The 24,581-nt window shown below is 40.0% G+C and overlaps 2 protein-coding genes and 1 long non-coding RNA gene across 20 annotated transcripts in view; 1 reads left to right on the top strand and 2 right to left on the bottom strand.

The window, feature by feature from the left end:
- PPP1R9A (protein phosphatase 1 regulatory subunit 9A) overlaps positions 1-19,197 on the top strand; it is a 312,302-nt gene extending 293,105 nt beyond the window's left edge. For 11 of the 18 annotated variants that reach the window (XM_077856856.1, XM_077856855.1, XM_077856866.1 and 8 more), the window contains 5 exons: positions 7,008-7,206; positions 9,205-9,324; positions 10,175-10,198; positions 11,310-11,492; positions 12,868-19,197. In XM_077856856.1, coding sequence (XP_077712982.1) covers positions 7,008-7,206; positions 9,205-9,324; positions 10,175-10,198; positions 11,310-11,492; positions 12,868-13,077 — 736 coding nt within the window. In that variant the 3' untranslated portion in view covers positions 13,078-19,197. The remainder of the gene's footprint in view (positions 1-7,007; positions 7,207-9,204; positions 9,325-10,174; positions 10,199-11,309; positions 11,493-12,867) is intronic. The other 7 variants (XM_077856867.1, XM_077856858.1, XM_077856872.1 and 4 more) reach the window with 3 other exon arrangements.
- LOC144288893 (uncharacterized) lies at positions 18,659-21,020 on the bottom strand. The gene is made up of 2 exons (XR_013356911.1): positions 20,758-21,020; positions 18,659-19,935 (listed from the first exon to the last, which is right to left on the bottom strand). It is a non-coding gene; the product is annotated as an uncharacterized LOC144288893 (long non-coding RNA).
- Positions 21,021-21,509: 489 nt separating this feature from the next.
- Positions 21,510-24,581, bottom strand: part of PON1 (paraoxonase 1) — a 35,016-nt gene continuing 31,944 nt past the window's right edge. Inside the window, exon 9 of the mRNA XM_077856853.1 lies at positions 21,510-21,916. Coding sequence (XP_077712979.1) covers positions 21,758-21,916 — 159 coding nt within the window. The 3' untranslated portion in view covers positions 21,510-21,757. The remainder of the gene's footprint in view (positions 21,917-24,581) is intronic.

Genomic DNA, 24,581 nt, shown 5'->3' with positions numbered 1-24,581 from the left:
TTCTCCCTCTGCCTGTGTCTCTGCCTCTCTCTCTCTCTCTCTCTCTCTCTCTCTCTCTGTGACTATCATAAATAAATAAATAAAAATTTAAAAAAAAAGAAAAACATCCTCTTTTGAGTTCTAACTCATTCCATTGATCTATAAATTGGCATGGTTTCATGTTTGTTTATTCTTTTTTTTACTTTTTTTATTGAAGTATAATTAATATACAGTATTAGCTTCAGGTATACAATTTGATGATTCAACCGTTTCTATACATTACTCAGTGCTCATCACAATACATGTACTCTTGTTTCTCTATTGTTTTTTAAATCTCTATCTACTCCTCTGTGTTCCCAATATAATTTGTTTATTCAGAGAGGTACAAAAGATGTAACAATAAGATTTATTTTAAAGGCAAATTGGATGGGGAAAAATAAGATAAAGCAAAAAGTAACATTGGTACTTAAAAACATCTTTAACAATACTGTCATGTATGCCTGAAGAGAAAAACATCTCAAAACTTGACCCACAATGGCATCTCAGGAAGGAGCCAAAATTTCTCTTTTAAAAAAAGTGATTTTAAAAAACAGGAAACAAAAATGCAATTGTAAATGGCCAGAGGAGAATGGCCATTAGAGAATGGCGAAATAATTTCAGCCTGGCAAGTTTCAAACCAAGTGTTTAAGGCATGAACAATGATGATGAAAATTCAGTAAAGCCCCTGTGGAGTGCTTAACTTTGACAATATAACTTCTTCAGGTTTTCCCCTTTGCTTGATTTTTTTTTCTTTTTCTTTTTTATTTTTTTTTTTAATTTTTTTTTTTTTTGCGCCCTGGGGACCCGCCACTCTCCGCGGCTGGACTCGGGGCAGCCGTGGCCCGCGGAGCTGCTTGATATTTTTAATGCCCAAACATTAAATGCCTAAATGTTGCTTTATCCTTAAAAAGATAATCATTAGGATTATAAATGAAAAGTAATTTATTAAAGTCTCCAGTTTAAAACCTATCTTTTTTTTGAGTTTCAGTTCATCTTATAAATCTTGTTGTTTTGTTTACACATCTAGTAAAATTTTATAGAAAATAAAAGCAATCACTTTTATAGAGACCTTTGAATACTGCAAGCTTAGCCTTAGTGGAGCAGACTTGTTCCCCCTGTAATTGTCGTGTTTTTATTTTTTTAATCTTTTTGTTAAGGTACTTATTTATTTATTCATGAGAGAGAGAGAGAGAGAGAGAGGCAGAGACACAGGCAGAGGGAGAAGCAGGCTCCATGCAAGGAGCCTGACATGGGACTCTGATCCCGGGTCTCCAGGATCACGCCCTGGACTGAAGACGGCGCTAAACCGCTGAGCCACCCGGGCTGCCCTGTCCTGTTTTTAGAAAACTACATTTATAAATTTATAATCTATTCAGTTTTCTTTTTAAGTACTTCCCCTTGAAACCTGACAAACTTACATTCCTAACACATCAACACTTTTCCACTTGAAAAAAAAACTCTCGAAAATATGGTAGATTAAAATGGTGACATAGTGACTGTAAATATCCAGTGCCCTTATCAATTTTGGTTATTTTAAATCTTAACCAGTTAAAAATATTAAAATAGAATCAATAGACAAACTTCTCCCTCAGATTTCTGGTAATACAAATGTTCTTAAATCCTAAGCGATGTATTTATTATTCTTAAACCTAACATTTTTGTTTTGAAATACCAAATTTTTATTTACATAATCATCTTGCTGTTTCATTTTCAACCTTCCCAGTGTGGTTGAAAAATCACATCAAGGGAACAGTTTCTCCATCTCATATGAATGTAGAGGAGGCAAAAAATACTTTTTTTTTTTTTTTAACCTCTTGGGTTTCCCAGCTGGAGTCCTGTAAATGAGATTAACAGAAGACAGATTAACAGGGGAAAAGTATACAGATTTATTTAACATCAAGTTTTGGGTGATGGAGCCTTTATTGGGAAATGAAGACCAAAGAATTGGTTAAGCCTGAGCATTTTAATGCTAGGTTTGTTGAAGAGTGGAAAGTCTTGGAAAAATGTATTAGCACAAAAGGGCATGAACTAAAACAATGGGAAACTTAGCAAGGCCTATTCGTTCCTTCTTTCTGACTCCTCTTGGTGGCCCTCTATCTGCAGAGATAAGGATGTTCCTTTCCTCCTGGTGTAGGAAGGGCACCTCTCATATAAGAGTCTTAGGATCTGCTTCAGAAGCGATGGGGAAGGAAGGCCAGAGAACCCTTCCTGTACCTGCTCTTTCTCACATTTCTTCCCCCTTAAAATATATGCTGTGCCAAGTTGCCATATTCCATGGTAGCATGTCCAGAACCCTGTCAGAAATTAAGGTTAAACTCTACAGTGACCATTTCAGATGGGCTATTACTGGTTATTGATCAGAGGTTTGGACTGTAACTCCGGGTCGAAGCAGGATGTGTCAATGGTAGTTGGCCTGAACTGCAGATGGACACCTGCTTGTCATAGCTATTAACCTGTCAGGAGCTCCAAGGGCCCTTCTGAAGGGGTTGGCTTTACAACCTCAGTCTCCCTGATGGATATTAGAACCTTACAGAATGACTTCATCTGATTTGAATAAATGGAAGTCTGCAGCCCTTCCTCTGATTACGCCTAACTTGCTTTAATTAACCTCCTTAACTACCTGCTTGAATTCTATATTCTGCTTATACTTTTTCTGTTCTGGCAGTTCCTGAACTCCTAATTATATCTTGATGACATTCAATTTGTTCTGAATACTTCACAAACCTAGTATTCAAAGACAAACCAAAAAAAAAAAAAAAACTTCAATGGAATGTTTACCTGAGCAACTTAATTTTGGGATGCTGACCCCAGGACGAATTGGTTTAAAGATGCATGTAATTGGGTTAACTGCTCTGTAAAGTTGTTAATTATGAACTATTTAAATGCCAGGAAACAATGATTACCCCCACCTCAACCGCCCCCACCCATGACAATTTAATACGACAGACTTAATTTGAAGACATTCTTTAAAAAAAAAAAAAAAAATGAAGCCATTCTTTTTCCCAGTTCCTAACAATAAAACAAGCAGTTACATCAGTGACTTATAATTCCATTTTTACCAAAAGTGATAGTGAGACATTAGTGTACAAGTTAAAAAACGATGAATTACAAAACACATACCTATTTTTATCCATTGGGAATTACTTTCAGATCCACGAAGCACTCATTTCTACCAATCTTGATTTTTCAAGGGGTTATTAAGGATCTCTGTGAAGCTTATGCATCCCAGACCATATAATCTGCTCTCAGAGTCAAAACTGTCAATAGAGGGAGGGAAGAAGGGTAGGAAGGAAAAAAGGAAGGAGGAGAGCAAGGAGGGAAGGAAGGAAGAATTTTATGCTATGTTAATGTATTTCTCCACCAAGTGAACAGACGATGAGTGGTCAGTAAATTCTCTCTGCTGCTTGTGGAGGCCCAAGACTTCAAATTGACCAAAAGGAAATTGGTATTTTTTTAGAAAGCATGTCTGGTAAGCTGATAGATCAGAAATTATGAAGTAATGGAGAGTTTGCTTTTTTTTAATGAATGCATTCTAGATCCAAGGAAATGGAAGCATACTGACTATTCAGGATACCAGGAGACAGATGGAAGTTACATAGGTTCATGGGGATTTGGAGTCAAGGTTGCACAAAGAAATGAAGGATTCAGGATAGAGCCTCAGCAGGGGCATAGCAAGACTTCCTGGAAACCTGGAAAATTCTCTTCAAAGGACTCCAGGACATGGTGGTTCTCAGTTGTGAGGACATTGGTTGTTTCCTTAGAAGTGGGCTTTCTTGGCTTTCTGTTGGACAATTCCTCCAGTCCTTCCATCATCTTGTATAGAAAACTGGAAGAAAGCCTCTGAGTGTCACCCAAAGCTGAGCTTCTGTGATGTCATTCATCACACTCACATTATGAGACCTGTCTTAGGGACTAGATGTTCAAAGTCCTCATGGAATTATTAGTCTTGACTATTTTACTGGCAGCGAGACTCTCAGGAAAGAGTTTAATTATATGTTGTCTTGGGATTTTGTTTGAAATGTTACATGGTCAGAATTTGAACTAAAGGTCCTTTTCTAGTAAGGCATTAGAGTGAGAGCAGGTAGGCAGCAATATTCTTATTTCCTGCCTAATTAAAAAAAAAAAAATGGGGATGGTGGTGGTTGTCCCAAAAGCATTATTACAAGGTAAATTCACTTGGGAGTAGGACAAGACAGTCATGTCATTAATTATGGTCTCTTTATAAACTTTAAAACAATAGCCATGTATTTAAGCAACTACTATAACTTTTTGATTATGGATGGAACTCTTAAAAAAAAAAAAACTCCCATGCTACTTTGATTAATTGATTCAGAAATTTATAACAGGGGAAATAACCCTTAGGCCCAGTTTATCTCAAACATGTCCAATCATAAGAATGTGGGACTACAGAAAAAATATTCATATGATTCTGCATGGTTAGAGCTTTCTGAGCACTTTTTTTACTGGACTGTGGAACCTAAGCTTAACAGGCAAGCCTTAAAAAAAAAAAAAAAAGTCAAGCCTTAGAAGTTAAATTATGACTGGATAGATAGTGAGAACTGCAGAGATTTACCTCTCATGAGGTGCGTGGTTTCATTTTCAAGGAGTGGGATAGGGAGAGGGGATAAGACCCAGCTTCATGGAGACATTCCCAAGCTTATTAAGCTGGAGACTGGTCTTATCTCCCCCTAGGACATATGTTACTTTCTGAAGGATAAGAACCTAAGACCCTTCCCTAGTTGAGTTTGTTGACATTAAGAAGATAAGATTTCTCTCCTTCTCCCATAGGGGAAGTGGGGACAGCACTACTGTCCCTGTCTATATAATCATCCAGATTGGTATTTTTTAGATGCCTCACTTACAATGTAGACCAAGTATAAGATGACAAGTGGCTTTCATTCTGTCACTCTGGAAAGAGGAAATTAGGACATGGGGAGCCTGTGCAATGATTTTCTGTAAGTAAATAGTCATCTGTTCTCCAGAAACCTCATATTTGCATTCAGGATAATAGAAATAAATATAGATACTAAAAACCTCCAAGAGTCAGCTCAGACATGTGTTAACATATAGATTCCAGGCAAACTCTTCCCCTCTTCTCTCCCAGATTCTAGTAAGTCCAGGTGCCCAAGAATCTGTATTTGAGCAGCTGCCCCAGGTGATTCTTATCAGACTTGTTTGGGAAACACCTCACTGGTCCACCATCCAGGAATAAAAAGTGCTTACAGGGGACCAGTCTGCCTCTGCTAGCATGATTTCTTAAGTTCAGTTATTGTACCCCCCCCACCCCATCTTTTAATAGCAAGTAAGTAGACTTCAGGATACAGAACTGTTTTAGTTTAGACTTTCAGATGAGATTGAAGGTTGACACATCTCTCATTGGGCTTTCTCTGTTATTCTTACTGTCCCCTTTATTGTTTTTCTTTAAAAGGAATTCACCATCATAATCATCAGGTATTCTGAAATCTTTAAATGACCAGCCATCTTACTCACCCAACCTATGATTTCAGTATTCTACCAAAACTTCACTGATGTCTCCATTCTCTTTGGTCACTAATTTTATAATCCTTTACATTTGTACATTGTTTTGCAAAGCAGTTAACAAGATGCTTTCACATTTATTGTCCCATCTGAGTCTCACAACAATCTTTGGAAAGAAACAGAAGCTGTTAGGAGTTAGACTGTTTATGTAATTTGAAATATATTTTAAAATATTTGAAGAGTATAAATATTTCAAAATATTTTAAATTCGATGTGAGAAGACTGAAGTCCAGTATACATGTGGATAATGAGTCTTCTAGCTGCAGTGTGGAAGCACTTTTCATTGAAAGGGAATCTCTTTGTTTTCATGACATCAACAGCTAACAAATAATAGGCATTGTGTCAAATCTCATTTGGACATATTGACCTCTTCCAAGATGCAAAGAAATAACTGCCCATTCCTGCCTCAGCTCTTGATAATTATTTTTTTCTGACCAGAAGTAAATATAAATATGCAAGTACATGCACTCATAAAAATATCTGCTTTCAAACTGTGTTTCTCAAATGCCTTTGACTCCTTTAAATATAAATAATAACCATAAATTGTTTATACTTTCACAGTTTCTCAAAATTCATTTAATTCTTAACAACCACATATAAGCTACCTATAATATCCACCTTTTATAGAGGAGAAATAGAGGCTAAGGGAAGGGCCAAGGCCTTATGTTCAAGAGGTAAAAGATCCTGGACCTCCAAGTAGAGTGTTGAGACTTGTGGTCCAGCCTCCTCCTAGGAAGTGTGAGGGCGAACTAGCTGGCTACACCGGGACCCCTTCTTCCCTCATCACTCTGAATGTGTCCCTCTCGAAGCCTTGTGCTCAGTTGAAGACCTTCCCCAATAAGGGAGGACCATTCTTTGGTCAAGGTACACGAGTAGCTGTGCTCCCTGCTAGGACCTCCAAACAAGCTCTGGTCTCCTCCTAGGAAAAGGCACCCAGATTATGATGAAAAACCAATAAGGTGTGTGTTTTGCTTAAAATATCATAAGCCCTGAAATTTCAAAATTATTTAAATACAACATTTTCTAAAGTCCCAGACTCTTGGAAGCATGAGTTCAGAGAAGGCCAAGAAAGAATGCTGACTAAGAGCTAATGTCACTAGCGGTAAGGCACAGCTGTATCACCCGAATAAGGGGAATGCTGTGATGGTTAACCCGATAGCAGTTTCAGAAAGACCATGCCCCTCCCTGGTTTTAATTCACCCACATCCACTTATTAAGCACATTTCATAAGAATTCACTATGGCAATAGCGATATGAAAACGTTGATGATGCAAAAAAAGATAGCTACTAAGATTAATATCCTAGTCAAAAATGCAAAGTTTTTCCTCTCTTGTAGAACAATTTGTCAAACTGTTGCTTTGAACTGTATTCAGAGACCCTTCAGAATTCAGTTCAACAAATGTCAGACTTGCCCTTCCTTTGTGTAATATGCATTTTTTTTCATAAAACAGGATCTTCAGAGGCAGGCTGGAACACTGGAAACTGAAGCCATCTCCGGCGCCTCAGGCCTCCACGCGCTCACCGTGCATGCCTTTCTCGTGGTTTAATGAAAGCCGGAAAGGATCCTATTCCTTCAGGGACCTGCCTTCACCTATGAGTCCCCTTCAGCCTTCTCCTGAAACTCTAATTTCAGATAAAAAGGGGTCCAAGGTAGAAAACACATGGATTTAAAAAGCAAACAAGAAAAACCCCAAATCCTTCCTCCTCTTCAAAGTCTTTGGAAAGCATTCTCAACTTGTGTGTTTACTCTGGACCTGAGAAACCAATGTGATAACACTGCAATAAACCATGCATGGTATTTCTTGTGTGGGGGAAAAAGAAGGCCTCATTTAACCATCACTCTCTTTAATGCTGTTCCATTCTAGATTGTATGTTAATCTTTGATTTGCCTGTCTTTTCACATATTGCTATTTAATCTCAGTTTGACAGTTAAGCCATGCTGGGAAAGATGCATTTGAATCGTGGTACAGTATGATAGATCTGTTTACCAAGTATTCCACTCTAAATTACATTACAAGACTATTTTTACTGTGCTCTTCGAGATTTACTGGAAAACAAATAAATTTGGGACTGAATATGTGTTCAATATATCTAAATGAAACTCTTTAAAACAAACCAATGCTGACATAGCACCCTTACTTATTTCTACTTTTAAATCAAACCTAAATGTTGAAAAACTTATAACGTCATCACCAAAGTTCTTTAACTTTAGCAGAATTAGAAAATATAATTGCATGGGTGTTGTTTGTTTTTAAACGCATGATTGTTATTTCCAGCATGACGCTGCAAACCTTATCTAACATTTTATTGAAACGTATATAGTGGCTAACTTTCACATGTTGTTTGGTCTCCTTTTATCTATGTTCGCTTTTCTTTCTCAAACAGAAATGTGTGATTAATGTGCCTTGAATTTAACTCTTTTCTTGAGGTCAGCAGCTCACAGGGTTTGGACAGGGTTCAGGGTGGTATGTCTGTTGACGATATCAAATAGTAGTGTGTTGTGTTAAATGCTTTCCTGCTTACATGTTCTCCTAGCCTAGCTCCGTGTGCTTGGATTTAGTCTCCATTTCTGAGTTTAGCAAACCTTGGGGCTTATCTGGCACTGAATTCTCCAGCCTCCGGCATGTAGTTATTTTTGACAATCTATTGAACCCAATGGCAAGGGGACTTAATGGAAAACTAATGGTCCAGGTCCTAAGGAAGCCGAATATGGAACAAGATGGTGTTGGCCAAGGGCTTAGAGTTCCTCAGAAGCCAGTTGTTCTAGAATTACCAGCAAAAGAAGTTTTGGCATCAACAGGCCACTTTGATCTTGAAACATTGTTGGTATTGGATTTGAGAAGTCCAAATGTAGTTTGAATAATTCTCCTACTCTTGCACTAGCAAGACTACAGATTTCGTTTAAAATATTTTCACAAATGCAGCCACGTGGTCATTGTGAATTTACTTGACTTTAATATCCACTGAACATTTTAATGAAGTTCTGGGAAAGTTTTTTTTATGCCCCATCCCTCAACTCTACCAGCCCCGGGTGCTTATCTGTTCCGCAGCCTCTCTGGTGCTCTGCGGGTGCTGTGTGAGAGTTGTATTTTAGCGTGTAACTACTAGTGCATTGTCAGACTGTGACCTCCCCCCAGAACTCATCATCTTGAAGGTTATATCCAGGGGAGGATCTGCCATTTCTCACAGTATTTATCACAACCAACAGCAAGCGATCCTTCCCAGGGGGTACTCAAGCTACCTTTCTAATATGGATGGCCATCTGTTCTTAATAACTCACGCTCTCCACACCATCTTGTATTTTTACTTGCACTGTTACTCATCGCGAGTAGGGTCAAAGAAGATAGGCTTATTAATATTATTCCTCTAAGCAGTTGCAGAGTATAATGAATGCTGTACCCTTGAAGAGGGATTGAAGAATGATTTTTCCAAAACACTTATCCTTTCATCTGATGGAGAAAGCATCCAGAATTCCCTATCAGTTGCAAAAGGCACAGTGTTCTCAACCACTGCCACTTGAAGGTCATCACCAAACCAAATATGAATTCCTTCAAAGATTACTTAAACAGAACCTTTTTAGGACTTGCAAATACACCTACATCCAGTTCGCTGTGCTCATTTAACACTGAGCTTCATTTATTTTTACAGAATTTCACCTTCAACGATGACTTCAGTCCCAGCAGTACCAGTTCGGCAGACCTTAGTGGCCTAGGAGCGGAACCCAAAACACCAGGGCTCTCTCAGTCCTTAGCACTCTCATCAGATGAGGTACGCTCAAGGCGCTCACACATGCCTGCTTTCTGAGATCATGCATTGTCCCTGTCACCTATCACCAGGAAAACGTTCTTAAGTAGATTTTGCATATAAATCATCAGGACCATGGTTTCAGGTTTGGTATGAAGTCTTCATGATCTCTCTCTCTCTATCTCAACATGAAGGCAAAGAATTGTTTCTGAGCCCCTTTACAGCTCTCCAGGGACCTCCTCTGGCTTTCTGATTTAACTGAGATGACTCTGAGCTGGGGGCTGGTAGGGGGGAGGGAGTTGGTGGTGGGAGGCTGGGCACTAGAGAGCAAAAACAGGGACAACCCAGAAAGCACGTGGGAGTTTACGGACTGCACCCCCCTCTCCCTCCCTTCCCCCCACCATCACCCCTATCCCAGGGCTCTGCTGGTCCCTCTGAGTAGTGTGTGTCCCCTGATTGAGAACCACTGTGGTGGAGAAGGGAGAAAAACTGGGTGAGAATCACTTATTTAGAATCCAGGGTCAAATTAACATTGCCAAGAATTCCCAGAAGATAAATGTTTGTAGAGAAACAGGAAATTACATGAGTGATGGACTTAGTGCTGCAAAGATAAGGAGAGGAAAGAAATGCCAGTATTTAGGGCAGGGGGTGAGGGAGAGAAACAGTGGAAATAAAGATATTGTTGCTCCACATACTTGCTCTAAGTTACTTCTTTCTAACATGATTTTTTTTTAACTTTTTGTCTCTTCAATTCTTCTGCCCATACTCTTCAGGCTTGGCATGATTTTAATTTTAAATCTTTGTACTATGTATGTTGTGCCTCCTATTTCTATAACACTTTTCTTTTTGATTCCTTTGTTGCTCCCTCACTCAGAGCCTGGATATGATAGATGACGAGGTGAGCTATCAGTGGGCTGCGTGTGGTGGCTTCTGTGGTATTGTTTGAAAATTCTCTTCTCTCTCTGCAAAATGATTTAAAACTCAAACTATACAAGAATACTTGTGTCTGTAGTGGAAGATTTCTTTATGTTAAATCATTTTGCTCTCTGCCCTTGTCTATACCTAAGTTTAAAAGATGTTCCCGAGTCAAGAGGATCACCAGGTTCAACCTGCAAGGTCCCTCGATCGGTCCCCCATCACCACTACCTTGACACGGTCCATTCTGTTCCACATCCTCTGCCTTCATCTCGGCTTACCCCATCCCCTTGTCAGTGTTCCCTGAGGTGACTCCTGTCTCTCCTCCCAGACCTGTCATCGCCTTCATCGCCTCTCAGCTTAGAGGTTCTAGGAACCAAGCTGCCCTCTGCACTATTAAAAGTGATGTTCTACACTGGGCAGAGCTTGAGATTTGGAATAAACTACAAACTGTTAAGCTCTGCCAGTCACTAGCTATGTGCTCCCGACAGACAAGTAGACTTGCTAAGCCTCACCTTATTCATTTATTGAGAGTCATTATGGACATTACCTGCCCTGCCTCCTTCACGGGTTCGCTTGCTGCTCAAGTGACACCATGGCTGCAAAATTTCCCCTCACAATGTTTGAGGACTTAATTCTGTCCTCTTCTAAGGGAAAGTCCCTCCATATTTGTCAATGTATTTTTCTATACCTCTAATGTCTTCTCAGAGGCTACACGCAGAATGATGCGTTGCATATAGAGATCAATGAAATACTTGTTTTCTGCATCTCGTACTCTTTCCAAAGTGTTCTAATGTAAAGGCTTGCAACATTGGAGTGTATTTTTCAGTATTAAACTTCCTGCATTAATAACGCCGCTTTACTGGGGAAATTTTTAGATTTCCAAATACCTGAAAAAATGTAGGCAATAACTGCGTGTGTTTCTGTGTGTGTTACACACACAACTAGAACCATTAGCTTATTCATTTTATGGTTTAAAATAAATGTGGCTCTAGTTGGCAAGAAATTCCTTTTGATAGCATAATAAGCCGTGGTCCTTTAGCATAATAAGCATTTTGGTCCTTTAACAACGCTGCATAACATTCCTACCTCAGATCCTTGATGATGGACAGTCTCCCAAACACAGTCAGTGTCAGAATCGGGCCGTTCATGAATGGAGCGTGCAGCAGGTTTCTCACTGGCTCATGAGCCTAAATCTGGAGCAGTATGTATCTGAATTCAGTGCCCAAAACATCACTGGCGAGCAACTCCTGCAGTTGGATGGAAATAAACTTAAGGTAAAGAATTCTATCTCTGTGTGAGATTACGAGGTACAAGTTGTGTTGCTCATGGCACCTGAAATGTTTTCACTAGAACAAGAGCATTCTGCATATGTGAGAGGTAATTCTTATCAATCGTCAGCAGAGAGGACGTTGTGTCATTTCTGAGTAGTAAATGGAGTTTAGGAAAGTGGTCAGGGACCCTCAATCAAACAGTAGGCTGCTGAGTAGGAGAGCGAGGGACTCCCTCTCATTGCTTCCGCCCAGCAACACATGGTCCATGTATGAACTCTGCTGACTTCCTGTGTAGTATGAGTTGTAATAATGGCCATTGTGAACTCTGTCATCACATTAGAGTTAAAACCTAGATCCATGAGTCTCTCCTTCCTTATTCATCTCTTCTCCACCCCCACTCCTCCCTGCACGCCTCTCCAAAACTGAGGTGACATTCTCCTCAGAACTTTCTCCCCCCAAGTACGCGCAGGCCATGTCTCCCCGGCTCCATCCCACTCTCATTTCACCTGTCCAGTCCATCCCTTTTAGAGACTGAGGGGAGCACCCACCCCTGTGGAAAAAGGGCAAAAAGAGCTCACATTCAGCTCCCCACCCCCTCAACCTCAGCCCCCTGCTGGGCTGAAGAGCAGATGAGTATCTCTTGACAGTCTTGAAAAGGTTAGAGATCAATCAATAGTGTGTGATTATGAAGGCCCCATTGACAAGGCTGTCCCTGTTGGGGAGATGGATGCATCCTGCTGTTGATTCTGAAGGTCATGAAACATTTAAAAGTACGCAACCAACTCCTCTTATTCTGAATTCCAAACTCACTAAGCAACCTGCTCATTAACAGGATTCCTTTATAGGTCTGCCCACAGGGAGAAAATGGCTGGTCCTGCTGACATGAGTATTTTGGCCCCAAAGACATTTTTGGTCCTCATTGTAAATGACTGCATTGGCAAACAGGAAGCCACTTCAATCCTCCCTGCCCCTTCTTGGAGCCCTCTGTGGCAGCAGGTGCCCACTGCTAGCTTTTAAAAATATTGATGAGTTTAGCAATACTTTTGCCTGTAAATGTCTATAGCCCAAAGGTTGGAGAAGCAAAATTGTGCCCCTCTCCCCACCTTTTTTATTCCTTCACCCATTAAATATGAATTTGGAAGGCATTTATTTAATGGGGTTTAGGGTGTACTGTGTGAGGGACTTCAAAGGGCAAATAAAGCTCAGCCCCTAAGAATGGAGATTGTTGGCAAATGGAAGCAGCTCTTTCTTGGTTTTTACCTCTTTGATTATGTTTAAATCAGTTCTTAAGTCTGAACATATTGTGATATCAAACTCTTCCCAAGCAAGAGAGGCCATTGGTTTTCGAGTTCAGTTTGTTTATGTATTTCCTTCCTAGGCTCTGGGAGTGACGTCATCCCAGGACCGAGCAGTGGTCAAAAAAAAACTCAAGGAAATGAAGGTATCTCTGGAGAAGGCTCGAAAGGCTCAAGAGAAGATGGAAAAACAAAGAGAAAAGCTGCGAAGGAAGGAACAAGAGCAAATGCAGAGGAAATCTAAAAAGACAGAAAAGATGACCGCTGCATCAGAGGGTGCTGGCGAGCAGTAACACACCTCCCTCTACCCCCAGCACCCCAGACAGCTCTCCCCTCCTCCTGCCCTGCTCTCCTGCAAAGGACGAAGGAACTCGTGACAGCGGTAACGTGCTCTAGGCCGACGGGGGAACCGCATGGGGGCATAACTGCGTTTTCTGCAATGATAGAATACACTTTTAATTTTGACCTCCCGAAATAATCCCAAGCCACCTTTGTTTCTTATCAAACCAAGGATCTTATTTGTGAAAGATGCAAAATAGCTGTGTTTCTCTCTTCTGTTACTTACCAGCGTCTTGGGCTGCGTTGGGTGGGTGTCTCACAGGGGGGACCCAGTGTCACCCTGCCCAACAAAAGCATGACACGCCCGGTGGTGTTAGTAGAGCGCCATGACCTTCCAGTCTGGGAGCCCGAAACGGGGCAACGGCACAGATCTGGGCGGCCCAAGCACCGGCCTGCCAGGAGATCTGGGCTCTAGGGTCTACGCTGCTGTGTGGGCAAGTTTCCCCCCTCATTTCTGTGTCTGGACAGTGAGCCGACCCCCCTGTAGAAACACGGGTGCTCTGCCACATGACTGGTCCCCTGCTCAAAGGCGAGCGCCCTTTCCTGCTCGCTGGGCATCGGAAAAAGAGAGAAGAATTCGTTACCTGTTAACTCCAGAAGGAAACCGAAGCCTTCAGGATGTGGATGTGGGTATTGCCTTGGGGCTCTGGGGGCGACAGCTGTCCCCTAGAGTTAGCCGTGAAGGCAGCCACGGGCTCCGGGACCGTTGTTGGCTCCGCTCCCGCTGCACGCTCGGCGGGTCAGCGACCCCGACACACAGACCGTAGTTCCCTCTTTCCCCAGCAAATTCGACAGGAAATTGATTTTTAAGGAAACCAACATTTTCAGGTTTCCTCCCCTGGGGAACATTCCGACTAGTCTTCAGCCTGACTGTGACACAATCAGGAACCTGTCACAGATTTTCTACTTAAGATTTCCCAAGTGGGCTCAGTTAGTGTTTTAACAAATGTCCTTTTAAGACCAATAGAAATACCGGTTAGAGAAAATTCAGATTTGAGGAGCGGTCAACCAGAGAAGCAATTTTTCGAGCACATGGAATGTTCCTGTAAAGGAGAGTTGATGGTTTCATTTTAGAGATGTTTTGAATGGTTTTTCTGAGCCATTCTCTTTCGTTCTGAAGCGATTTCCACGTTACAGGTAAAGTTCGTGTAAGAGTACCCACACAGGCTGCAGTCTACCAGTGGAGACAGTCATGCTTATTTTCAAGCCAGTATTAAGGATTTCAGTGTTTCATCAAAGTAATTCAAGTGTAAGAGACTAGGCCAGAAAGAGGAGAAAATCAACTCATCTTGAGAAATTTCAAATGATCGGATGTTGTTTGTCATTGTTTTGCTTTTTATGCTTGTGTTTCTGGTTGTCTTTGCTGCGTTGGCTATAAAAATGAGGTCATCCACTTTCCAAGGGACGAGTTTCAAAATAAGAGTTGAGGCCGGACAAATCATGAACTAATATTTTACTTCCTTTACTACACAGTAGGGGCGGGGGGGGGTCTCTGTCCATATCTTACCCTGGAAATGTACACACAGAGCTTGGGGAAGGCTTTTGTTGAAGGTTACAGGTAACAGATAATGTAAAGGGGCTCCTGCCCATATAGCACCATCTCATTTTTTGGACATTGTGACTTTTTAAAATTTTGATTTAATTTAATTTCTTTCTTTCAATCTTTTTTTTGTTTGTTTGTTTGTTTGTTTTTTTTTTTTTTTGGCTTGCTTATCTGAAATCTGGAATTGGCTAAACTAGAAACTTATAATTCTGTTCTTTCCCTAAGGCCTGTTATAGTGAGCGAATATTGTCTGTACCCATCCTTTTGTCCCTAGTAAAGATCAATCAATGCTCTGAAACATTGATATAAAGTAACATTGTGATTCACGATTATTAAAGTCACTATGTATGTTTTTCTGACTATCTTCATTTGGTGTATGATAATGAAACTGCCATACTGGATACTCTATTAATATTTCAGATGTGTGGTGCTTTGCTATTTATTAATATCTTGAGAAACAAAGAACCACTATTCATGAACTATAAAATTCAGCAGATCTTTTCTAATGCTAAAAGACTAAATTAGTCAAAATCTGGTAATACTAGTGCTTGCTATTGTAAGTTTTTTGCCATTTTTGCTTATCTGTGGGGAAAAAAGCGATTTGGATCACACTGGAAGTTTCGCTCTGTATTCATTTTAAGAGTGGAAATAGAGGATGATTATCTTAAGTTATGTTTACACTTCGGTAATATTTAAAAATGGTTGTACATACTGGAAATGTCTGTAAGTCTCAATCTCTGCACATAATTTATGATCTCTATTATATTACATTTTCTTAAATGTCTTAAAAGTATTTTTCTTGAACTTTATTTGTACACTCCCAATATTTAGACCAATGACCAACTGAAAATATTATAAATCAAATTATTATTCCTCAAATCATTTATTTTGTATTATGACTATTTTGATTTTTTTAAGTTAAGTTACAGTAACTTTAGGTCTTCCAGAGTTATTTTAATATTACTACTTACAACTGCTGAAATCGTAAAAGGCATTTGATTTGACTGTCCAGCCAAGGATAAAATGTAAACTGATTGATCAGAGTATGAAAACAAAGTGCAGGACCTCAGATCTTATGAACATTTTGTTTTCGTATTATTTCTTTTCTTGACTCTAGTGCATGATACCTAATGGAGGTTCCAGTGTCTTCAACAACACCCACTTTAGTGCTAGTGGTTTTCGGTATCCATACTGTTTAACATAGAATTGTTGCTTTATGGACCTTAAAAACTCTGCAGTTTTTTTATTTATCAGAAAATGAACAGAAAGGGAATATCTGGTTACTGTGAACTATATTCCCTAAATGACAGCTCAGTATAACTCTAACAACAGCCAAATTGTTTTGGGGTATAGGTAATGCTTTGGGGGTTAGGGAATGTGTGGTGAGGCCAAGCTGTAGACAGGGAGCGTTGTATGAGCTGAATGTCTGGGGCAGAGTTTTCCATTAAAGGACTTCAGGTTTTATAACAGATTATTTAAGACCATCTCCCTTAAAGTAACTTACAGTTTATGTAATAGCTATCTCATTCTTTTTTTTTTTTCTTTTTTTATGTGAATCAGAAGTGTACTTCAGAGTGATACATTAGGGTAGAAACCTAATTTTGCCCATTGGGTCACACTGATGAAGTCTATCGTTAATTTCATGACAATGAAGGTATCATTCTGTGTTATCCTCCTTTAGCTTGGGTGGTGGGGGATTACCAGCCCTCAACATTACAGTATTTTTAACCTATAAGGGTTCATGACCTCAGTATGATAGTGCTCACTCCAAACTTAGCTTTTAAGGGGCATGAAATGGAAATGCCTACTCTGTGCTTCTTTGTTGTTGGAAACAAAGTGGCAGGAGGATAGGGGAGGAACCAAATTAACTCTTGCTGCTGCCTTTCATCCTGTGTCAGTCTCTGGCCCCAAAGCTTAAGCCATCCCAGGCCCAAGCTACAAAAATAGTCACAGGTTGTTGGATCTAGCACCTTAATTAGTCTTTGGTTTTTGCTGAAGATAAAGAATTCTCATCTAGATTCTTTGTGTAATAGGATCAACATGTGCTTTAAAATTGTATTTTAAAAGGTAAATAAAAAATTGCATCTATGTGGATATTCTAACTCATTTCTAAATGCTAAAGATTGTATAGACCAAGCTTTAGGAGAAGAAGCCCAGTGTTCGAAGATTCTAAAGGGAGATGTCCCAACCATTCTAAAAGAAATGTTCATACTTTGGATATGTTGTAGCCCCCCTCAATACATTGACATATTTAAGAATTACCAAATTCCACTTGAGCAACTAAATTTCCTGTCCCAGTATGGCCCTGGTGAGGGGCATTTCATTCTGGTGGCTGGTGCTCACCTACTTACTGCTAAGCCCACAGCGCTTTCTGAATGAAAGGTAAAATGGAAAAGAGAAGTCCAGAGTTCTTAAAAATATATTTTGAAATTTACCTTTAGTCAAGGATCTACCCATGTACTATTTTGAAGCTAAGCATTTAAGGATGAAGTCCAGAAATAAAACAGCCTGGCTATGTAGGCAGATTATATATATATATATATATATATATATATATATATATATATATATATATATCTTAGGGATTTAAAGTCTCAGGAAATTTAGCCTTGGTCCAAAACACTGGGGAAAAAATAATACCACACAGTACACCAGTAGTATTTGAGTAACTTATAGTAGCGGCATAGAATATATCCAACCAGGAAGTCAGAGGGCAAAGAAAAACCTTACAGAATTAGTTTTCCCCTGGAAAATAAAAGCATCAAGTTCTACCTTATGGTAAACAGAGTCTTTAAGTGCTTGTGTGTGAGCATCTGTGTGGATGTGTCGAGGGAATGTTGTGACTTGAAGGCTCACGTCCATGAGTGGTGAGGATCAAGCACAGCGTGTGACCTGCTTCCAGATCTACAGAGTGGGGAAGGAAAGAAATGTGATGATTTCCAATCTTTGGCCCTACCCCAACCCCAAAACTTCTAGAGATTCAAGAATGAATATGAGGTAAAGAATAAGAGAACCAGAGGCAACTTCTCAATAATGTGCATGCCACGTGTGTAGATGTACAGAACTACATATGTGTGAATATATTCCCACCTTACACACACACACACAGCAATCACATTGCATAAATATATATATATCTATATATATATATTTATATAGTATATGAAACTTGGTAATGTCAGTTAGGACCCCCAAGCAGTAATCATAGCCTTATTGCCACTTTTTGTGTGTGTATACATTGAATGGCTCATAAGATTTTAAGAGATTTTTTTAATGTAAGTATTTCTACTAAATGCACTTATCCTTCTACATGTTTATATATTTTGGTAAAATTGATTTATTAGATACTTGGTATTTTAGTAAGATAAAGTTTCCTCAAATGTTTGGTTAATGCTTTTGATGTCAAGATTGCACATTGCTGAGTTGAACCTCAGAAATTTATGCAGCTTTGGGCATTTCAACTGTGGACCGCAGTTTCCTTGGCTAAAAATTGCACCATGTGTTACTGTGCATTCGCTCATGCTCTGCAATGATGTATTTGGTAGCTGTGATGCTTAAGTCACTAACTACTGGCTCTCTGATGGCACTTTTGCCAACACATGATCATTTATTTACTTCTTTTGTGGAGTGATGGCATAGTTAGGTCATTGCCAAATATAATGCAAGTGGATATGGGTGTGAGTGTGTTGTTGGAAGGTGTACATTTCTCTTTCTTTCAGCTCTTTTACCCACCTACCCAGCTTTTCTTTGAAGGATTTAATCCTTCATCCATGAAAGAACAATTGGCCACAAATAGTTAAATTACCTTGAAAAGTGGGAATTGATAGGCACTCCAGCTAGGTAACACCTTCCAACAACATCAGGTTTAATTAATGCTTTGTAAAACCCCTTAAATATATATATATATATGTGTGTATATATGTATATATATATACATATATATGTATATATGTATGTGTGTATGTATGTATACGTATATGTTTCCCTTAATATTATTTATGGTCATCACTACTGCTTTTATATTTTTTAATGGTGTTGCAATTAAACAACTAGTACGCCTGCTACATATCATTAACAAAACCAGCCAGCTGAAAAAAGAAACGAGAGAATGAATTCTGTTCCATTGTAAGAAGTTGTTTTATTTTAATCTTTCTTTATATATCACTAAAAGAAAAGAGTTGTTTGAAAAATCATTTTAAGTCCAATAAATATGGATAGCATGTTATCTGAAACTTTTAATTTGTACATTTTGGTGTCTGATCATTTGCATGGAAGAGACAATAGTGCCACGTCTGAATTGTTCTCTTGTGCTTGGTTAATATGTACTTTCTCTAGATTGTTCCGTTTCAAGCGACATTTCTTACTCTTTGGTTTTCAGAGGCATTCAAAGCAAACTATCACAACGGCCCTCTGTTTTCTGACCAATCTAAAAATACCTGTGATTAAATTTAATTTGTCGGTGTAAATAAATTTCTTGCCAATGAGTATTATTGTTGTTAGACAACGAATGCAATAAAAAGAGAAATATGGACATCTGTCTGAGTAAGGTTTTTTTTTCCTCTTCCATTTTCACCTTCAACTAAAACAAGCCTTGACTGGGTAAACCTGCATTAACTGTCAAAATATATCTATCAATCAAGAGCAAAGTGCACATTTTCCATGGAAATGTAACTAAAAATAAGCTTTAGCCCCAGTAAAGTGTAAATTGGCAGCTCGAATTACATATGAAAGCACAATTATGGAACGGGGCATGAAGTGAAAGATGCTCCACCAGAAGCTCCCTCACCTGCCTTCCAGTTCCTGTTGTGCGTTTCCGGTCCCTGTGGGGCCCATGAGGGTCTGTGACGGGGTGGGGGGGGGGGCAGTCAACAGCAGGCCTCACACAGCGCAGGGCAGGCTGGGGGGTAGGCTTGGGGGCAGCCTGGCCCACAGTACCGGGTTCGAAGCAGCAATTTTATTTCTAAAACCTTAAATGTTCTGAAGACTTGAATATAACAAATGAGGGGTATTAATTTCTCATCTCTCTCTGTCTCACACACAAACACACACACACACATACACACATGAACCATAATTGATCTGTGACTAAGCCTTGGGCACCAAATAAATGAAGTAAGCTGGTTTTTCTCTTCCTCGGAGTGTGTTATGAAACCCCTCACCGAGGGGAAGCATGTGTCCCTTTTTGACTGATCTTGAGGGGATGCTGTGTCAAATTGAATCACTTGCTTTCTTTTCCTGTTGGGTGGGTTGGGGGCAAAATTTGTTTATTCTGTCAAGAACAAGAGAAAACAGTATAGTTATTTCATTGATGATATCAAGCAACTCTTTTTAAAGGAAATATGTGGCTTTTTCAACATAAGCCCAACAGCTAGCAATAGTTTCAAAACAATATTTCAGAAAATCCAGGTTCAAGGGCTGTGAACAGTATCGCTGAATAATTGAGCACTCATAGGGCACATGACATTAGGCTCACTGAAATCGTGACTAAAATAACTCTAATCTGATGTGAGAAGTGTTTTTAGATCCAGACAAAATGTTCTTCTTGTTTCTTACTTTAAGTTAGTAGCCTTAAAAGTTGGCAGTTTTCAATTTATCAGCAATTTTTTTCCCAAAATGCTAGACCATCATCATGGCAAATGCCTTAGAAGAACTTTGTTTCTAACATGACTGCTTGAGCATCCCAGAGAAATAATCCAGCCTGGAAGTCATACTTTCAGAAGAGACAAAGACAGGTAACCGCTTCATACCAGCTTTTATAAGAAAATGAAAGTCATCTTTTCTTCCTAATCATTGTCCCTCAAAAGATAGGCCAAGGCTGTTGATTTTTAAATGTTTTTGTTTGCCTTTCTACTATTTTCTTCAAAGCCCCCCCTGCAAGTTACAATAGAAAAAAAGGTAGCGGGGAGGGCCTTGGGTGGCTCAATAGGATAAGCATCCAACTCTTGATCTCAGCTCAGGTCTCAATCTCAGGGGGCTCAGGTCTCAACCCCATGTTGGGCTCCAGGTTGGGTGTGGAGTCTACTTAAAAAGAGCAACCAAACCACCACCACCATCACTTGTATCAACAATACTTTGGGGCATTTAGCTTTACTTGAATCGATGATAGACTCCATTCTGTATTCAATCACTGAAGCAAACAAACGTCTTCTTTTCACTGGGTCAAAGAAACTAAAATGTTTATGCTAAGATAATGGACACTCCCAAGAATATTAAGATTTTCCTACACAACATCACTACCAGAGAATTGAGTAAATGCAGGTAAAAGGAGAAGTGGGATAATTAGGTTTATATTTACTGAGAAAGTCATACATAGAAGGTAAATGGTAGGGGCACCTGGGTGACTCAGTTGGTGAAGCGTCTGCCTTCCCCTCAGGTCATGATCCTGGGGTCCTTCGATTGAGCCCCGCATGGGGTTTCCTGCTCAGCGGGGAGCCTGCTTCTCCCTCTCCATCTGCCCCTCCCTCAGCCCATCCTCTCTGTCACTCTTGCTCTCTGCCTCTCTAAAATAAATACAATAAAATCTTTGGGGAAAAACAAACAAACAAAGAAGGGCAAATAGTCAGACTGTTCCAGTATGTCCCATGGCCTTGCTAAGGAGGTATGTCTGGAGGGGACTCTATGCACATCTAGTTTCCCAGCAGGTGAACCGGAGCCCCGGAGTGAGGACGGCTGGTTGGGACAACATGTAAGGCCATCCTGCTCCTCTGTTTCCTGAACAAGATTCATCAAGGCAGCAAAAAGTTCATGTGCTCCCAGGCAACACACGCTTTAGGGAAAGTACTTTCGGATCACACACAGTTAAATGATTGAAGGCCTGACAACCGACACAGCAATGCTGGCCACTTTATTGATAGGATTTTTATTGGTAAATGAGGTTTTCAAGTATTTCTAGACTGATTTGCTACAGTACTTTCAAAAAAAGCCTTATGCATTGATTCCATTCCCAGTTAAACAGCACTTTCATCCTTCCACATGTCCAATTCAGGGTCAGATTCACTGTTTAGATGAGATCACTGTGGCCCTGGGGAAGTGGCAAGCAGTTGAAATGGTGGGCTCACAGTGTCTGTGCCATGGGGGTGTAAACTGACCTGCTAGAGCTCGCAGCAAAGAGCTTTGTGGAACACAGTGCCGACCAGCAGTTTCCCTTTATACACAGAGGCCACGGTACTTCCTTGCAACACTGTACCATTGTCTGCATAAACCACTCTAACCTTGGGTTCTTCTGTTAAAATGTTCTGGATTCGGATCACCTAAGCAAAGAAATAATGTTAGCGTAAGATTTCTTTTAAAGTCACTCAAAAACATCACTTTAAAGATGGGTCACTTCTCCATATGAAGAAGCCTGTTGATAAATCAGATTTTGTTCCAAAATTACTCTTTATATAAGACACCGGTCTCCTTATTGCCCAAAATGACAGGTTTTAATCAGCTCATCTTGAAGAGAGATAGACACATAAGTCTGCCAGACTACGGAAGAAGTAGGAGTGAGTAGCCCAGCCTGGGTGTGAGACCCTGAAGAAGGAGGGACTGTGCTAAGTAGGGGGCACAGGGGAGCTGCTAGTAATAGTCGAATGACTGCCATGCTAGAATTCAGACCAGTTTTGTGTATTTATAGATAAGCTAGGAATTTGGATGCTCACACTTAATTCTTGGTTTTTAAATTCTGGCAATTAAAAAAAAAATTTCTCTGTACCATACTCAGCTTTTCCTCGGGACTTGAGACTGCAACTCTCAACATATAAGATTTTTAAGTTGAGTCTCCTCCCTCTATTGAGCAGAAATAGGATTGTGTAATTTAACAGCAGTGTAATAGGGGCACCTGGGTTGCTCAGTGGTTGAGCATCTGCCTTAGGCTCAGGGCATGATCCTGGGGTCCTGGAATCAAGTCCTACATCAGGCTCCCCACTGGGAACCTGCTTCTCCCTCTACCTATGTTTCTGCCTTTCTGTGTGTCTCTCACAAATAAATATATAAAATCTTTAAAAAACAAAACAGCATAGTAGCGTGCAAAGCTGATCACATGGAGTAGCCAATGTTTGACTCTTCTGGCAAGTAAAATGGCAATTTCATATAATCCACAGTACTGTAAAGAGCTCCCTGTAAGGCAGAGGCCCTGGGGTCATGTTTTGACCTTCACCTTCCCATTTGTTTTTTTGTTTGTTTGTTTGTTTTTCATTTCTAGAACAAGGTGCATGGGACTGGATTAAGTTTCTTTTTAACTCTAACTTCCTATCATTCTGAAGCCTTTAGGATAAAATACAATGACTGGAAGAAAGGGTTCTTGTATACAAAAACATCAAATACAGCAGACTATGGGGGGGCAAGTGCGTGTATATAAAGGGTCAGTGGGAGCATTGAAAAGGACCTCTTTAAAACAGCTGCCCTGCCCACCTGCATTCAGTGGGGAATCTGCTGAAAGATTCTCTCCCTCCGCCTCTCCCCCCACAAGTGCATGCTCACTCGCTCTCTCTCTCTTTCTCTCTCTCTCAAATAAATCTTTAAAAAAAGATTTTTAAAAAAATCTTAAAAAAAAAAAAAAACTGCCAGCCCAAAAAACAGATGTAGTTACTCACTGGGAAATAGGTGACGGTGCACCTGGGCTTAAGTGAGGTTCTTTCACTAAAAGTCAGTCACTCTTCTGTGGGGCAGCACATTAGATAATAGATTGTTATTACTTTTTTGCTATTCCTTACCGGATCCATCATTAGAAAGGAAGTACTTTTTCCAGAACAGCAAACCAAGTCCATGCTATAGCAAATGACCCAAGTTCACCAGATGAGCTAACAAGCAGGAACAAATTAGAATCTAACATTCTGCTCTGTTCTGAACAGTGAACACACCACAGCATACATTTCTTCAATTCTGTTAAGCAAACCATACAGCAATCCTAATAGCTAAGAACCAGTAAAAGGCACAAAGGATTGCCATTAAACATAATCACGATTGTCCTGTAAACCTAGAGAGAAAGGGTATGGAGGGCCATACAGTAATTGGAAATGCACATTTCATTTGGGGTTTTTTAATCTGAGAGACATGAGCATTAATATAATTTTTGTGTGGGTGAGTGGGTGGCAATGAGACTGACTCTTAAAACTAAGCTTTAAAAAGAATACATAGTAAACCATGTCAAAAATTATATCGGTTATTTAATGTAAATAACAAATATAACAAATACATATTGAAAAACTCAAAATAGAAAACCCAAGATGAGGCACAGCAAATGTTCAAATGTCTACAGCAAAGTGAGTTTTAAATTCCTGTTGCACTGCCCAAATAGTCCACTAAATAAAGACCATGAAAATGAATGGAGTCTTTGGGTACTATAACTAAGATGGAAGGAAAGGTCTTTTAAGCCAAAATAATTCCAGTAAGTGACTGATCTTCCCATCCTGCAGGGAAAGTTTGGAGAAGATGGCTCTTTGCACATTAGGACTGCTGCACTATGTTAACCTGTGCGTATATTGACACATGGAAAGAGGGGAGTTAAAGTTAAAAACAGGTAGCAAGCAAATGACTAGACCATAGCACTGTGGTACATTCCACTTTTTAAACCTTTTTTTTTTTAAGATTTTATTTATTTGACACAGAGAGAGACAGAGCACGGAAGGAGTGGCAGAAGGAGAGGGAGAAGCAGGCTCCCCACTGAGCAGGAAGCCTGATGCAGGGCTGGATCCTAGGACCCTGGGATCCTAACCTGAGCCAAAGGCAGATGCTCAACTGACTGAGCCATGCTGGCGACCCTAAACTCTTGTGAATTCCCAAGCTGGAGAAACTCATTACTGAAGTAGGGGCACAGACTCCAGTCCAGTGTTGGCTACCCTGACCGAGCCCCCCACTCTGCTGAATCTCGTACAAAAGTCTGAAGTCTCCTTTGCCTCCCAGTTCTGGGTCAGGGCTGATCAAGGAGCAGCAGCA

Source organism: Canis aureus, chromosome 18, assembly GCF_053574225.1.
Source record: "Canis aureus isolate CA01 chromosome 18, VMU_Caureus_v.1.0, whole genome shotgun sequence".
Lineage (NCBI taxonomy): Eukaryota > Metazoa > Chordata > Mammalia > Carnivora > Canidae > Canis > Canis aureus.
Note: the sequence above shows the minus strand (reverse complement) of the source record. Positions and strands in the feature narration are given on the sequence as shown.